This window comes from Bos mutus, chromosome 5, assembly GCF_027580195.1.
Source record: "Bos mutus isolate GX-2022 chromosome 5, NWIPB_WYAK_1.1, whole genome shotgun sequence".
NCBI classification, from domain to species: Eukaryota; Metazoa; Chordata; class Mammalia; order Artiodactyla; family Bovidae; genus Bos; species Bos mutus.
The window spans coordinates 111,893,497-111,910,975 of NC_091621.1; the positions used below are offsets into that span (position 1 = coordinate 111,893,497).

At 53.7% G+C, this 17,479-nt stretch overlaps 1 protein-coding gene across 1 annotated transcript in view; it reads left to right on the forward strand.

Annotated features, from left to right (window-relative positions):
- The window catches only part of CACNA2D4 (calcium voltage-gated channel auxiliary subunit alpha2delta 4), a 66,433-nt gene that overhangs the window by 20,359 nt on the left and 28,595 nt on the right, over positions 1 to 17,479 (forward strand). Inside the window, exons 20-27 of the mRNA XM_005895198.2 lie at positions 3,091 to 3,152; positions 4,229 to 4,296; positions 4,731 to 4,776; positions 4,861 to 4,958; positions 6,308 to 6,401; positions 11,597 to 11,692; positions 12,651 to 12,778; positions 15,903 to 15,983. Of these exons, the coding sequence (XP_005895260.2) occupies positions 3,091 to 3,152; positions 4,229 to 4,296; positions 4,731 to 4,776; positions 4,861 to 4,958; positions 6,308 to 6,401; positions 11,597 to 11,692; positions 12,651 to 12,778; positions 15,903 to 15,983 (673 nt within the window). The remainder of the gene's footprint in view (positions 1 to 3,090; positions 3,153 to 4,228; positions 4,297 to 4,730; positions 4,777 to 4,860; positions 4,959 to 6,307; positions 6,402 to 11,596; positions 11,693 to 12,650; positions 12,779 to 15,902; positions 15,984 to 17,479) is intronic.

Consider the following 17,479-nt stretch of genomic DNA (forward strand, 5'->3'; position numbering starts at 1 on the left):
TTGAGTTCCAATTTCCACAGCACAAATAGGAATAAATCTTACATATATGACCTCTACACTGAAAGCTACGTAACACTGCAGAAAGCATGTCAAATAAAAAATTAAATAAATAGGAACGATAACCATGTTTATGGATTGTAAGATCAATACTCCTAAGATGTCTATTCTCCCAAAATTAACCTATAGATTCACTATAATCCCAATAAAAAAATCTAACAGACTTCTAGACATAGAAGAAGGTGATTTTAAAATTTATATGAATATGCAATATCTCCTTCAGTCCATTCTGAAGGAGATCAGCCCTGGGATTTCTTTGGAAGGAATGATGCTAAAGCTGAAACTCCAGTACTTTGGCCATCTCATGCGAAGAGTTGACTCATTGGAAAAGACTGATGCTGGGAGGGATTGGGGGCAGGAGGAGAAGGGGACGACAGAGGATGAGATGGCTGGATGGCATCACTGACTCGATGGACGTGAGTGTGAGTGAACTCCGGGAGTTGGTGATAGACAGGGAGGCCTGGTGTGCTGCGATTCATGGGGTTGCAAAGAGTCGGACACGACTGAGCGACTGATCTGATGAATATGCAAAAGACCTAACATGGCCAAAACTATGTTGAAAAAGAAGGACAAATTCTTTTTGTTGAATGAGATGGATGATTCACAGTATCTGATTTCAAAGCTTACTTCAAAGCTGCAGTAACCAAGCAGAGTGGTATTGACATGTGAATAGACAAATGGATCCATGGAACAGAGACTACAAAAATAAAGCACACAGAAAAACACTCAAGTCGCCAGCATATTTTCGATAAAGACACCTTGGCAAATCAATGGAGAAAGGAAAGACTTTTCAACAAATGGTGCCGGAACAATTGAATAAATGTATCAAAAGTCACTGAGATATACTCATACCATACACAAAAATTAATTTGAATGCCGCTCAATTACAAAGCTCTCAACGTACAAGCTAAAACTATAAGGCTTCTAGAAGAAAATGCAGATGAAAACTCTTTACAACCTGAGGTTATGTAGTTTTCTTTGACAAAATACCAAAGGCATTAAACATAAAATAACATTTGAAAAATTGAATTTCATCAAAAAACAGTTCTGTTCATCCGGAGACACAATTAAGAAAATGAAAATCCAGACACAGACTGTGTCCAGACCATAAAGAACTTCTCCAGATTACTAACAAAAAGTCTAACAATGTAATTTTTAAAATGTGGGCAAGACACTTTAGCAGACCTTTTAGAAATGAAGAGACATGACCAACAAGCCCATGAAAAGCCCAACCAGCAACTTTAGTTGTCAGGGAAATGCAAATTAAAACTACTTCCATACCCTCTAACATAACTACAATTTGAAAGACCGATAATTCTGGCAAAGATGTGGAGACATTGGAGTTCATACATTGCTAGTGGAAGTATAACAAAATAACTTGGGGAAGTTGGCAGTGTTTTATAAAGGCAAACATAATTTGCATATTTTGCAAAGGAATTCCTTCCCTGGTACTTACCAAGAGAAATGAAGACACACGTCCACAAGAAGAACGCTCACAGCAGCTTTATTCAAAACAGCCCTAAACTGGAAACACCCCAGATGGCCACTCACGGAGGGCAACCCTAGCAGTACACCATGGTTTGCCCTCCTTGAAGTACTTACTCCTCGGAGGGAAAGGAACAGAGCGCTGACGCCTCGACAACACGGGTGGGTCTCAAGGACACTCCGTGGAGCAGAAGTGGCCGCGAAAGGGCTCGTGCTGTGAGAACAGCAAACCGAAGCTGTGGGGATGGAGGTCAGGGCAGAGCTCGCCCCAGGAAGGCGGGGGCTGACTGGAAGAAGGCAGAGCGATTTCGGGGGCTGCACACAATCCCTATCTCAACCCAGGAGGTAATCCCACAACAGCATGCATTTATCAAAACTGCTGAAATGATACATCTAGATGTGCGCATTTCAACTTTTTATTCAATTAAAAAAAAGAGAAAGGAAAAAAAATGTTAATGCTCCCCAGTTTCAGACTCAAACCAGCCCCACTTGGAGCCCATCAGTGCCCTGGCTGGCCCCCAGCTGCCCCCATGGCTCCCAGACCCCCCACCCAACTGGGAGAGGATCTGCCTGAAGCAGACGGGGCCAGAGGGCATCAGGCAGGATGAGGCCCGAGCTGGGAACTGTCCTTTCTCGTTTGGTCCACTGCTGGTTTCCTATTGAAACAAACCTTTTTTGCTACCTTCTCGCTCTGCGTCCCATCCAACATCTTACTCCAGTTTCCAACCCAGAAGAAAAGCCTGAAAAAAAGGCAAAGGGGATAAGAACAGCCCCATGGCCAAGTGCAGTGTGCGGCTTTCCCAGAGGCATCCAAGTGTGTGCAGATGGTACAGCCTATGGGGCACCAGAGCCCAAGTCAACCTTGCCCTTCTCACCCACTATAAACACCCTCACCATCTCCCAGCAGCCCACTGGGGATGGTCTGATTTACAAACGGAATGCGATGCCCAAGAATGTGAGGTCACTCACCCAAGCTCACCAGCCCACAAGTGACCAGCGGGGCTTAGACCAGGGCTGTATGATGCCTGTGCCTGCCTTAGCCACAGCGCATGCCCCCTGATGCCCTGACTCGTGCAAATTCAACTCAACTTCAACATGGCAGCTTTGAAAGGAAAGAGAAGCTGTGAAAGGCAGCAAGGCCTGGAGGGGTCTGGACTCCAGAGGCGAGCGGTTCCTGGTGGGAAGTACAAGTGTGAGCTCAGCCAGCAGCCTGCGCTGGTCCCTCCTGAAGCACGGCCACCGGCCAGCACAGGGGCCACCAGCCAGCCAGGCTTTCTAGGTTTCCATTTCTGTTAATTGACAGTAACTGAGATTTCAAATTTCCATTCCTGAGTGGTACACATGGTAACTCATGGCCCCATAGGGACAGTGCAGTCTGGACTATGGCCCTCAGTCAGGCACACCTTCCCCAGGGCTGCAGTGTCCCAATGGGAAAAGGCCTTGGTGGGGGGGCGGGCAGGGCGGGGCACCAGGCGGCACATGGGGAGGGAGGGAGGGGTGGTTGGCACTCCCTCCCCAGCCGGCACACTTCCCTGGTGCCTCTTTCAGAAGCGAGTTCTTTTCTTGACCAACGACTACTTCTTCACGGACATCAGTGACACACCTTTCAGGTGAGGGGCCTGGATCTTATTTGCGGGGGCTGGGGGCGGGGTACAATGTCAGGGCCAACCGCTCAGGTGGGACTTTCAGGTCTGGGACTGGATTCACTCATAAGTAGTTGGCAATTTTGTGATAACAGAAAAAGACCCAGGTCTGCACTCGGGAAAACTGAGGTCTACACCTGCTTTGCTGTGTGACTCGGTGTTGCAGTATGGCCCAGTGTTCAGGGCCAGGAGCTAAACTAAGCTGGAATCCCAGCTCCGCCACTCATAGGCTGTGTGATCTTAGGCAAGTTACTTAACTGCTCTATGCCTCAGATGTCTCATCTATAAAATGGGGGGTGATAATAATAGCTGCTTCTCTTCAGTATTGAGAGAATTATTAATAAATGTCATGCTCTACCCGGAGGTCTTAAAGCCATGCAATTGTAAGTAGTTGTAAGATGAAAGGTAAGCCTTGAAGGTCTCTCAGTTTCCCTCCCATTATATAAGTGTTCAGCTTAGCATCACACGTGCACAGAGCAAATGCCCCTATTCCTGAATTCCCCATCGCTCGATGAAGGGTGGTCCCGACTGGTCCCTGGGATGCCTACAGGAACTTGTGACATTGTGTCCAGATCCTTCCTTCCTTACTTGGGATTCCTGAGGTGGGGCCCAGGCGCTAAGACCCTATAAACCCCCTAGGTGGTTCAGGTATCAGCCAAGCCTCAAAAGATGATCTTCCAGGAGGAGAGGAAGGCGAGGTGGGATTCTCCAGGCAGGAGGGGCCTCCCTGACCACGGGACATGTGGGACCCTGAGACCCTTCTCCATCCTCGGAGCCCACCTCGGAGGTCCAGGGTGAATCCAACAGAACGGGAGTGGAGGGGGCCTTGCTCTCTCTTGTCCAGGTCCTTCTCAGAAAGACGCTGATGACAGAGCAGAAGTCTTTGCCAGGGTTCGGGGAGGGAGGCACTCAGAGCCAGGGCGGGGTGGGGGCGGCAGGTTGTACTCACTGTCATGGGCTGTGCGCTCGGAGGGTCCGAGGTTGGGGGGCAGCAGGCCGGGCCCCAGCTGACCTCTAGCCTGTGTCCTCTGCTCTGCCTGCAGCTTGGGGGTGGTGCTGTCCCGAGGTCACGGAGAATACATCCTCCTGGGGAACACGTCGGTGGAAGAAGGTGGGTCGGCCAGTGCCCAGGACCTCTGCACAGTTCTGAGGAAAACTAGGTTCTCCAGGGACACAGGGCAAGGCCAACCCAGCCGGGGCTCTGTGGGCCAGGCTGTGCAGCCAGAGGGGCCTGTGTGTCCCAGTGCGGGCCTCTGTGCTAAGGGTGTGGCCCCGGACATACACAGCCCTGGGTTCAGCTGGGCACGATGAAGCCAGGCGAGCCAAGGCTTCCTCAAGGGCGATCCCAGGGGGCAGGGTGCGGACAGGAGGTGTTGGGATGGAAGGCATTTAGAGAGCAACATGACCACGACCCCATCAGGCTCCATGCTGAGCCTATCTCTGCCTGAGAACCCGCCAGGATGCGGCTGGCCCTCCCTGCCCCTGAAGCTGCTTTTAAAGCACTGGGTCTGTGAGCCCCGGACCGAGCACAGATTCTGCTTTCAGGCCTGCATGACCTGCTTCACCCAGACCTGAGCCTGGCCGGCGACTGGTGAGGACCCGGGGGCTGGCGCAGTGCAGAGTGGGGATGGGAGGCAGAGGGGACTCGGGGTAATGGGCTCTGCCGGGTTTCCAGGATCTACTGCATCACGGACATCGACCCAGAGCACCGCAAGCTGAGCCAGCTGGAGGCTGTGGTACGCTTCCTGACCCAGGAGGACCCCGCCCTGGAGTGTGAGTGTCCCTTGGCCTGAGCTCAAGACTCCGCGGGGATGGAGGGCTGGGTGGAGGCTGGAGTGCTGTGCTTGCAGAGCTCACAAATGGCTCAGGGAGACCAGAGAGACCCCCTGGAACTAGAGGACACAGCCAGCCCCCCGGGCCACACCAGTGACGAGGGCTCTGAGACCTGTAAGGGCACGGGTGTGTCCCCGTGGCAGGGACTAGGGTCCCGTTAAGCCTCTGTCCCCTGGGCACTGTTAAGGGCCCACAGTGATGGGCACTGGCCTGCCCATCATGTTTGTCCCCGTCACCCAGTAGGGCCCCCCAACCCCGCTCCCCAGCCAGCAGGCAAGGTAAGGCTCCCTCAAGGCATCATCTCCTGCAGCCTGTGATCTGTGAGTGTTCCCTTAGCCGGGTCCAGGTAACCCCAAGTCCCTGCACGAATGCAGGACCACCCTCCACTGGGTCCCACTTCTTCCTCTTCAGAAGGAGGTGTGGATCATCCTGTCACATCAGTGTCCCCCCGAGAGAAGTCCCCACCTCCCATGCCATTCTGACAAGGCCTCATTCATTCATTCACTCGTTCATTCCACTCTCAAGTCTGTGCCAGACATGTTCTCCAGCCAGCCGGGCGGGGTGAGGGTGGTGGTGTTCATCAGTGAAGCTTCTGATGACTGCAGACCAGGCCGAGCGATCACAGAGTCCGCGGGTCGGGGGAGAAGCCAGGTGATGGGACCAGCACTTGAGTGGATGTAGGCTAGTCCTTGCAGGCGTGATGAGGCCATGAGTAGGTATTGTGTGGGGAAGGCGGGCCCTCATCAGGGGCGTCACTCAAGCTGCGGGTAAAAGGACCCGCCTCATGGCAGTCCTCTGGGGCCATGAGAACTCGGGGTCGTAAAGGGAGCTGCCGGTCTCTGTGCAAGTGTAAGCGCCAGATTGCATGCCATCCACAGGGTGTCCGTTGTGTGGATTTCACCGCAATAAACATCAATAAACGTTTTAGAGAAAGGAAGGGAGAGAAAGGGCCACCCAGGCAGACAGGGCGGAAGCATCAGACCAGGTATGCAGAGGCCCCAAGGCCAGTTTTTGGGGAGGGGAGGCAGGGGCAGCTGGCAGGCAAGCCTCCTGAGGAGCCTGAGAGCTGGAGAGGCCTGGGAATCGCTGAGTTCTGCCCACACACTGGGGCCGAGGACATGACCTCCCAGCCTCCGGAGACGACCTCCTCCGGCAGAGAGCAGGGGCTCTGAGTGTTCCAGACCTTCTGTGAGGCACCTCTAGACCCTGAGGGTCAGGGCTCCTGGGCAGGGGTGGGCGCCCACATCATCGCGGGGGAGTAAGCGGATGGTGTCCGGACTTTGCCCCAGGTGACGAGGAGCTGCTGCAGGAGGCGCTGTTTGACGCGGTGGTCACGGCCCCCATGGAGGCATACTGGACGGCACTGGCCCTCAACAGCTCCGAGTAAGTCCTGGTGCGGCTGGGTCCTGCCCCTGGAGTCCCTGGGTCAAGGCAGGGCCTCCCATGACCTGGTGGGTGGCTCAGGAGACCACCCAGGCCCTTTGGCCTAAGAAGAGGGGAGGGTGGGAAGACGTGGGGGGGTCACACTCATAGATGTGGGAGGACGGCGACCCTCACAGCCCCCCGGGACAGCAGGGACTTGGCAAAGCTTCCACTGAGGAAACATCCATACCACACCCTGTAGCCCAGTTCCCAGAACCCTTCCCTTGGTGCCAGGCTCCAACTGGCAGGGGCAGGGGGGACAAGCATCAGCCCAACTGCCCCCGAACAGCACAGCTCAAGCCTTTGAAGGGGCCTGTTTCCAGCTGGTGAGATTGAGGCTGCATGTGGTACAAACGTGACCTTGGTGAGTCCTCTCTCCCTCTGCTCCTCTTCACCTGGGGCTCTGGTGTCTCACGGGAAGGTGGAAAGAAGAGACAGATGTGAGTGTGTGAGTGCACACATGAGTACCAGGAGGGGGTTAGGCACTGCTGAGCTGAAGGACGCAGGGGCCACACCTGTTCTTGAACAATAAGAGTCAACATTCACATCCCAGCGATGTCAGATCTCTCCTAGACGTTTAATAATCAGTGCTTCCTCTTGAAAACACCAACAGAATCTTACAGGAACAAGCACTTAATTAAAAAAGCAAGACGTGGAACAGTGCATGGTGATATGCTCCCGTTTCTGTTAAAGGGGCAGAAACATAATAGGTAGGGGGAATGTGTACATATATAAATCTATGGAAGACTGTGTAGGAAACAGTCCTCACTGGCTGCTCTGGGTAAAAGCACAGACAACTGACCCCAGGACAGAGAGATTTTCTCTATATAATTTTTGGTACCATGTTGAGTCCATGTGAATATGTGTGCATGCTCAGTCCCTCCATTGTGTCCTACTCTGCAACCCCATGGACTATAGCCCACCAGGCTCCTTTGTCCTTGGGATTCTTTAGACAGGAATAACTGGAGTGAGTTGCCACGCCCTCCTCCAGGAGATCTTCCTGACCCGGGGATCAAGCCCCCATCTCCTGCATTGGTAGGCAGATTCTTTACCATCTGAGCCACCTGGGAAGCCCTGTGTTATCTATTCGAAATTAAATGAAACTAAAGAATGAAGGATATGGTGGGCCAGCACTGCTCCAAGTACTTAGTGTACATGAAGCCCTTTGATCCTCACAACAACCTGACAAATAGATCCTATCATTATCCCCATTTTACAGATGAGGAAACCAAGGCCGAGTGAGATAAGCAACTTGCCCAAGGTCCTCTGCCTCATTAGTGGCAGAGCCAGAGGCAAAACTAGGCAGCGTGTTTTCAGAGTCTGGACTCTTGGCCCCCTGTACTGTCCTGCCTTCGACCATGGGGGGTGGGTCATTGGGTTTGGTGAGAAGAGTCACAGTCTTTATGTTTCCAAGTTCAGAAATTAGCTGATGTTTTTAATGTCAGGGGGACATTGAGGAGCAAATATTCTTGACCAGGGAGTACGTCAGGAAAGATGACCTGGGGTAATCAAAAGAACACGGTATTGGCAGAAAAACAGAGACATGGATCAATGGAACGGAACTGAGAGCCCAGAAATACGTGGATAACTCCTACTTGACAAAGGAACAAATAATATACACTGGAGAAAGGATAGTCTCTTTAACAAATGTTGTCGGGAAAACCGGACTGCCACACACAAAAAGAGAAAGAAAGAAAAGAAAAGAAATTATAGACCACTGTCTCACACCATAAACAAAAATCAACTTAGAAGCATTAAAGACTTAAATATAAGACCTGGAACCATAAAACTCCTAGAAGAAAACATAGGCAGTGTGCTTCTTAACATCAGTCTTTAAAAAAAAGTAATAATGGTATTTATTTATTTATTTTTGGATAAACTGAGTCTTCGCTGCTGTGCAGGCTTTTCTCTGGCTGCGGAGAGCGGGGGCTGCTCTCTATTTATGGTACTCAGGGCTTCTCACTGTGGTGACTTCTCTTTTGTAGTGCTCTAGGGTGCTCGGGCTTCGGTAGTTGTGGCTCCCAGGCTCTAGAGCACAGGCTCAACAGCTGTGGAACCCAGGCTTAGTTGCCTCACAGATGGTGGAAACTTCCTGGATCGGGGATCGAACCCATATCTCCTGAACTGGCAGGCGGATTCTTTACCACTGAGTCACCAGGGAAGCCCAGACATGAGTCTTGACAAGATCTTCCTAGATCTGTCTCTGCAGGCAAGTACAACGAAAGCAAAAGCCGACAAGTGGGATTACATCAAACTCCATAGAGAAACATGTGCATGCACGTGCCTACATATCTATGCTTACATTTTTTTAATGGAAGAATAAACGAGCGAGCAAAAAGCTTACTAATAAGAAGAAGGAAGGAGCAGAGGGGTGGAGACAGAAACAGATTCTTCTGAACATGGTTTACTTTGCATATTTGACTCTGGGACTGTGTAAATCATGTCATTATAAAATGAAATTAAATTTAAAAAATAAACTCTGAAAATTTGAAAGCAAGTGAAACAAACCTGGCTGTGAATCAATAACCACACAGCAGGGACTTCTGTCGAGAGACTTGAAAGCACAGAACTGTAAACTCTAAACAAATGAAAATCTTAAAAACTGTGTTCCATAAGCACATTTCTAGACACTATATTTATTGGCACTGTTATTCCAAACTACATGGATAAGCAGAGCAAATAGTGTCATTAATGTTGTTAGGAACAAGATTTTCAGCCAATGAGAAAAGAGGCACAAATATTTTTAAGCTGTTTTTTTTATGTGAACCATTTTTAAAGTCTTTATTGAATTTGTTACAATATCGCTTCTGGTTTTTGTGTTTTGGTTTTTTGGCCCCGGGGCATGCAGGATCTTAGCTCTCTGACTAGAGCTCAAACCAGCAGCCCTTGCACTGGAAGATGAATTTAAACCACTGGACCATCAGGGAAGCCCCACGGTGCAGATTTTTTAAATCAAAGAAGTTTAGATGGAACATTAAATATGGACTGGAAATATCAATGAACTCACGATGTATTTTCCCTGAAAGAAACAAAGAGGAGATCCTTGTCCACTGAAAGGGCCGACCTCAATGAGCACCCCAGACCCAACCACGTGGAGTTTCAGTGTCCACTCTAAGAAGCCCTCGCTGAAATGAGCCAGTGACCCTTGGAGAAGTGTCTGCTTCCAGGACCGGGGCAGGAGGTGGACAGAATGAGCCGGGGGCATCTCATCATCCCAAGTGCAAGTCAGTAAAGACTAAGGAGGTTGTGCTCACAGGACATTGGAGACAAACTGAAGAGGCTCTCACCGGCCAGACGAGGGGCAGGCAGACAGCACGAGTGGACCCACCAGGCGAGAGGCAGCAGATGTGGTAACAGCAGCTGTGGATCAGAGCACAATGAACACGTTAAAATCCTGGGTTCACTGTAATACTGAAAAAAAAGATCTCGGTCATCTTTGGAAGATGGCTATTATCAGAGAGACAAGTGATAACAAGTGTTTGTGAGGATGTGGAGAAAAGGAAACCGTTGTGCACAGTGAGTGGGAATGTAAACTGATTTTGCCGCTATGGAAAACAATGCGGAGGCTCCTCCAGAAATTTAAACAGCACTATCACACGATCCAGCAACCCCACTGCTGGGCGTTTATCCAAAGGAAGCAAAGACAGGCCATTGGGGAGATGTCCACACGCGCCTGTCCGCTGCTGTGCTGTTCACAGCAGCCAAGACATGGAAACAGCCTCAGCGTCCACTGGTGGATGAACGGACAAAGAGGAGATGTGGCGTATGTACTCAACAGACTATCACTCGGCCTGGAAAAAGAAGGGAATCTTGCCATTTGCAATGACATGTCTGAACCCAGAGGGCGGTATGTTAAATGAAATAAGCCAGACAGAGGCACGTGAATACTGTGTAGTATCACTTACATGTGGAATCTTTTTTAAAAAGGTAACTAACTCAGAAACAGTGAAAAAGTGATTGCTGGGGGCTGGAGGGGCGGTGGGGGAGGAGACAGGAGAAGGGGACAGACCTCATAAGATGAGTAGGGGCTGAGGGTGGTGATTCTACTCAGAACCCTGGGTTTTGTGACTGAGATGAGCAAAGAAAGTGGAACGTAAATGTTCACACACGCACACACATACATACACACATGCACACACACACACACACACACACACAACACATACACACACATAAAAACACATGCACATACACACATGCACACACATACGCACGCACACACATAAACACACACACATAAACGTACACAAACATACACACATGCATGCATACACATGCACACACGCACATGCACACACACACATGCACAAACACGCGTGCACGTACACACACGTGCACACACGCACACACGTGCACACATACATGCGCACACACATGCACACACGTGCACACACACATACACACATGCACACACAATGGAGGGAATCCTTTCACAATATATAAATGTATCAAATCATCATGACACATGTTTAAACTACCTTACAATTTTATGTTAGTTATACGTTAGTAAAGCTGAAATCTGGGACTTCCCTGGTGATCCAGTTATTAAGACTCCACACTTCCAATGTAGGGGACGTGGGTTCGAACCCTTGTTGATCTAGGATCCCATGTGCTGCACAGTGTGGCCAAAAAATAAAAGGTAAATTTTTAAAAAACAGCTGAAATTTTTAAAAAAGTGATGACTTCCCATGTGGCGTGATCCCCATAGGGCCACTCTGGGCCTGTGAGAAGGCTCAGAGCCCTCCAGCCCACGGGCCCTCCCCAGATCTTGGTTTGCCCGGACTTCTCTGGATAGATGTGGAAGTCTGCTCCTCCCCAATCTCAGGAATAAGGCAAATATGTGAAACCGGCTTCATGGGACATGGTGCTGAGTGTGCGCTGGGAACAAGGAGTTACTTTCCTTAAGTCCTGGGGCTAAAACCTCTCTTCCTGAGTTCCTTCTGTCTGCCAGAGTCAGCCGCTGCCCCAAAGCTGAGTGCACGCAGCGGGCAGAGGCCCAGGGGGCCCCGAGCAAGGGGGGTCTCGCAACAGCAAAAGCCAGTGCCCGGCAGCCCCCGAGAGATCGACCGCAGGACCTGGCTCTGGGAGGGGCCTGTGGATCCTCCCCAGCGCCTGCCCTGGCCCAGTGTGATGCCACCTGCTTTGTCTGCCCACAGCGAGTCCGAGCAAGTGGTGGACATGGCCTTCCTGGGCACCCGGGCTGGCCTCCTCAGAAGCAGCTTGTTCGTGGGCTCCGAGAAGGTCTCTGACAAGTGAGTCCCGCCAGGCACCGGGAGCAGAGTCTCTGGGGTGTCACTGTGGTTAGTGAGCAGCCTAATGCTGGACTCCAGGAGTGGGGGGGACGAAGAGTTGGGGCTGACATACTGGGGAGCCAGAGAAACCTGCCTCCTACCCAAGCTCAAACCACCCTGGACAGGTCCCCAGCAGAGGAGGGAGACGTCACCCCAAGAGGGGAGCAGATGTGGGCCCCCACAGGGATGCGTCTCTGAGTGACCGGCTGGATCTGGTCGTGCCATCCTTGTTGACCACGTACCCCCTGCCCTGAGCCCACAATTCTGCCTCCCACTCCCACCCCAGGTTGACCAGGCAATGTCCAGAGACACTTCTGTTGTCACAGCTTGGGGAGAGGGGCTTGCTACCAGCAGCCAGTGGGTAGAGACCAGGGGCGCAGCCATGCACCCCTCAGTGCAGGGGGCGGCCCATGATGGTGTCTGCCCCAAATGTCTACAGTGCTGAGTCTGAGAAGCCCACTGCTGGTAAAGCCTGAATTCCAGGAGAATCCCACCCAATCTGGGACCACCCCACCAGCATGTCGTAAAGAGCAGAGACGGACACGAATGAGCCCCCCTGCGACTGTATGGTTTCCTCCCGCAGACATGCTAATTACCCAACAGAGGAATCAAGGTGTTTATCCAGAAGAAACACGAGCAGTTTACAGGGCGATGAAGGCCTTTCATTAGGCAGAACCCCTGCTCTTCCCGCGCTGTGCCTGCTGATGCACCAGCATCTGATTCTGGAAAAGGCTGGAAGTGCCAGGGAGCATCGTCTGGGACAATGCCCGCTCAGGGGCTAATCTGTCCTGCCTATACCTCCACCAAGGCAGAGGGGAGTCGCTCCCCTGGCCTGGCCACGGTGACCTTGTAAGAACAAGAAGACAGGGAAGACCGTGCTCCCGGATCTAGGGGACGTGCCAGGTCTTTTTCCTTGCAGGAGGTTCCTGACTCCGGCGGACGAGGACAGCATGTTCACCCTGGACCACTTCCCTCTTTGGTACCGCCAGGCCGCAGAGCATCCTCCCGGCAGCATGGTCTTCAACCTCCGCTCGGCAGAAGGACCAGGTAAGCCATGTCCAGAGCTCCACGGCCAGGGCATCCCCCCTCCCCCCAGGGATACAAGACAACCATCCAGATCTCGGGGTCCCCTCCCCACTGGCCTCCACCCACACCCAGGGTGGGTCCTTTCATTCCCTGGTCAGCAGTCAACAATGCCATTTAAAAGCTAGAACAAAGGAGAGAGGTTTGACCCAAAAGTCAGAAAGGGCTGGATTCCAGCCCAGATTCTGCATAGGAGGCTATTGGGACAGTTGGCCTCTAAGAATTTTCTATTTCTAAACTTCTGAGTGTCTCTAACAGACGCTCATACCATGAAAGAAACAGACTTTATTCCACAGAGGGGACGAGAGGGCTGGGCTGTTGACGTCTCCCAGGAGGGCAACCCTGAGCCCCAGCCAGCCCCTCAGCCACTCCTGGTAATAACAGGGTGCCTCCCGGCTGCCAGGTCACTGAGGGCTGAAGGGCCTGAGGAGGGTGGTGAATGGGCCTCAGGCCCCAGCCAGCACAGGCCTGCTCGTCCAAGGGCTGCAGGGGTGGGTTCAGAGCTGCAGCCTCCAACCCCTAATCCAGCCCCCACTGCAAGAGATGGCCCAGAAAAGAAGCCAAGCAGCTTCAACAGAGCCCCAAGCAAGCCGCACAATGTTCAGGACAGACTGGACCCCGGAAGCGCAAAATCTCACTCTCTTGATTCCCACTTGAAGAGCCTATGGTCCAGAGAGGGTCCACGAGTCCCCTCTGGGGCTCTGACCCTGCACAGTGAGCAAGAGGGCCTGGGAGTATCCACGTCCACCAGGCCGAGTGAGCCGAAGGGGCAGGAGTGGAGAAAAGGGGAGGAGGGCGGCTGGGAGTCAACTTGGAGTGGAGGCTTGTCCTCCCTCCAAGGTGCGTGTCCACCAGCACCACCACCACCACCCTCAGGCAGCCCAGCGAGAGCTGGCCCACTGAGCTGGGGCAGGGGAGGCCCAGGCCCCTCCTACGGCCGCCCTCCAGATGCCTTCCCGTCCATCTTCCCGTCGCGTTACTGTATGCTTATCCACATGTAGCTCATCTGGCGTGCACGGCCTCTTCTTACACAGGGAGAGTCTGAGGCTCACCAGGACCACACAGTTGGGGGGAGAGGGGCACAGGGCCAGGGTCTCACTGCACTTCACCGTGCATAAGGCGGTGGTGGGGCAGGAGGCAGGCTGTGACCCCAGCGAGCACCCATGAGAGGCCCCTTCCCTCGTGGAGCCGAAGCCTCAGGAGCACCTCCTCCTTCCCATGGGTCTAGAGCGGGAGGTCCGTGAGGTCCTCAGAGGTTCTGGGGTGGCACCCTGTCCAACCCCCAAGGATGACAGGCTCCCTCCTGTCCATACTGTCACCAGAACGGGCCTCCTAGTAGCTTTGGGGGGCAGGGGACAGGAGGGTGGTGGGCAGAGCTGAGTGCACGGCGAGGAGGGAGAGTTGGGGACCAGCAAGGGGACCCTCATACATTCCCCACCCACTGCAGAGAGAGAAAACAACCTGTATAATGGGTGACCCCAAGAAGGCGAGCGGGGTTCAGCTGCAGGGTGAGGGGAGGCCCGCCTCCCCAGGCTGACTCTCAACCCTCTGCCTGACCCCAGGGTTAGCCCTGCCTGAGCTGAGCTATCTCTTGCAGTTGGTGCTAAGACTGCCAGCACGGAACAGGGTCTCACCAGAGCCCTGGCGGCTCAGGCCTGTGGCCTCCGTACCCACAGCCCCCTTTCTGGGGTCAGCCCCAGGCCCTGCCTCCACCCCCTGATAGCTGGCTCATGCAGCCAGGTGTCGGGCCGGGTAGCTGCCCAATGACACAGATGCTAAGATCCCCAACACCCCCAGAGACCGTGTCATCAGGGCCCCACCCATACGCGGGTGTCCCTTCCAAGCCCTTGGAACACACACAGGGAGTCTGTCCTGGAAGCAGCCTGCAGCCGGTGGAGCCTGCGGGGGTCATCCCATCAGTATCCTCCAGACATTTCTAGAAGGAAGTGGGGGAAGCCGGCTTTCGTTTTAGAGAAAAGGAGGGAGAGAAACGGCCACCCATGCAGAGACATGTGTTCCCGTGGGTCTTCATCATAGCGAATTCCTAGATCCCAGGACCACCTTCCGTAGAGTCAGTTCCTAGAATCAGAGTTACTTTCCGTTTCTGTGAGATACTTGGTCCCAGCAAGGTGTGACGGGTGGTGCTGGCCTGGAAACAGCAAATAGGAGAAACCAGTGGTTGATTTAAGTTTCCTCACGGCTGACACTGGGAGTCTCAGGATCTATTTGTTTCAAGCAGCGTCTGATGAAAGACATTGTAACAGGAGAGCACGTGAGAAAACTGTACCTCTTTCTCGGGAATCTTAGTGAGGAACTTGACCCCGTGGACAAGAGCTCCCTGAAGAGCAGGTCCAGGGACGTGAAGTCCAGGAGCCACGGGTGCACTCGTCCACAGCCCTCAGCGTGGAAGCTCTGTGCGGATGCAGAGCTCGAGCTGGTGCTGCACCTGGCAGCCTGGCTCTCCTCGGAGCCGGGGAGCCACCTCCAGGCGGGCCCCGGAGCCTGGCCGAGTCCCCAGAGCACAGCTGCCAAGCGGGCGGTGACGTGGAGGCCCTCAGGGTTTATGGGGGCTCTGTGGATGTGTCAGACACCAGCCGGCCTTCTGGGCCCCATGCAGCCCTGGCATCTTGCTTCCCGAAGGGGCTGTCATTGTCACCTTGACTCACGTGACTGATGAAGGACAACCCAGGGTCAGCCAGCACCTTGTCCGAGAACACACCCCGTCTCCCACTCAATAGGGTGCTGAGATGCCACACAAGTCCCTGGGTGGGCTCCAGCAGGGTCCCTGGGCTCCAGCGGGCAGCTGCAGGCAGGCCAGTCCGCAGTCGGGGACCTGGCGATGCTACACCATCCAGAGGGGCAGGGACCACCTGGCAGCTTCAGAGCTGCACGGAGAGGTGGGCGGCACCCCGCCTTTAGGGCACATGTAGGAGACACTCGACAAAGACCAGAGGTGGGTGGTACCAGGCAGCCCTCTGGAAGCCCCCCACTCGCTCGGGGAACATGGTGTTTACTGTTGTCCCCAGCCCGCCCCACCTTCGGCTCCCCCTCAGGTGCTAAAAATGTGACTTGGCAATTTTTCCCCCAGAAAGTCCCAGCAAGCCTGCGGTGGTGACAGTGAGCACAGCCGTAGCCGTGAGCGTGGACAACAGAACGGCCATCGCTGCAGGTAGGGGCTGCCCCGGGGCTGCAAGGCCGGGCGGCGGGGAAACAGAGTCGAGAGCAAGGCTCAGATGTTGCAGGAGGCCCTGCGTGTGGTCTGCAAGGCCCCAGTCTGTACAGATGAAATGTGGGGCCGGGGAGTGAGGGGAGTCTTCCTGAGTCACTCTGTTTATAAAACCGTGACGCCTCAGATCTAACAGTATTCATGCATAAAGTAAAGCCCAGACAGGTGAAGAGATCTGCTCGAGGTCACCCAGGACAGAGACCACCCAGAACTCCTTCCCACCCTCTGCGTGCTGCTCCCGCCTCCACTGTCCACCAAAGGGAAGAGGGGGCTTACAACTCGGACCCTGAAGTCTGAGCCCCTACGCAAGCCCAGTGTTTCCGTGACAGTTCTCATCCAGCCCTGGGGTGATCAGGTTTGGTTCCATTTTACAGATGAGGAAACTGAGACCCAGAAACATTGTTTGCCCAAAGCCTCACGGCTAATAGTTAATGAACTAGAATTTAAGCTCAGATCACCTCTTGAAGGCGTGGGATCACAACCCTGTGTTGCCATTGGAGACAAAATCTGCGAGAGCGCCCAGGGAGACTCGCAGGCTGCCCCAACTTCTTGGAGCCTAGGAAGGTCCTTGCCTCCTTGATAGTTGTCTGAGAGCCATGAGGCCTGCGTGATGAGGGTCCTGCATCCAACCTCCATGGCTCGGACCTGCCAGGTCCTTGGGGTCTCACCACTGTGTGTGCTGGGGTTGGGCACCTGCCTTATGGGGGACTCAGCTGCTGGGGGCCAGCACTGGGGGTCGGGACCCTCACGTCTTCTCCCCCAGGCTGGGTGCAGGGTGCAGCACAGGCAGGAGCCACCAGGCAGGCAGGCTGCCCGCCCCAGCAAGGGGTGTACGGTGCCGCCCACATCTGGATGAAGCGGGAGCAAGTGGCTGGGTCTGGTTGCTCAGCACCCTCGTTCACAAATATGTGTGTCACAGGTGTCCTGAGGCTGTGCAGCAGGGCATGCGGGAAGGACTCGCTCTGTCCCTTTCTGTCCTTCACCTGGGCTGCTGATCCCAGGGCCCTGGCTGAGTCTGTGGCCCACCTGCCCCCCTCTATGACGTGGTCATCTCAGCTCCCGCACACCTGAACGCCCGGTGAAGGGAAGGCACGGGGGGTCAGGCTGCTGGCTGTGCTCTCCTGCTCTCTCCAATTATTTGATATCATTTTTAACTCAGTGCTGAATTAGAGCCGGGAGGGGTTGCCATGGAAACCGTGTCCGGGTGCCTGTGGTTTAACTCGCTGCAGACAATCGCTCTGACGCTCCAGAGGAGGGAGGGCACGGATGCGATCGGACGGGGCTGGGGCACTGGAGACCTTTCTCCCTCGATTATATTTCTTTCAGTCTCCTTTTGTAATTTCCTCTTCCTGGCCTATGGCTCAGCCTCCCTGAGCCCTTGAATGCTGTCCTGGCGGCTCCTTCCCTTGTGTACACACGAGCGTGTGTTGACAGGCGGC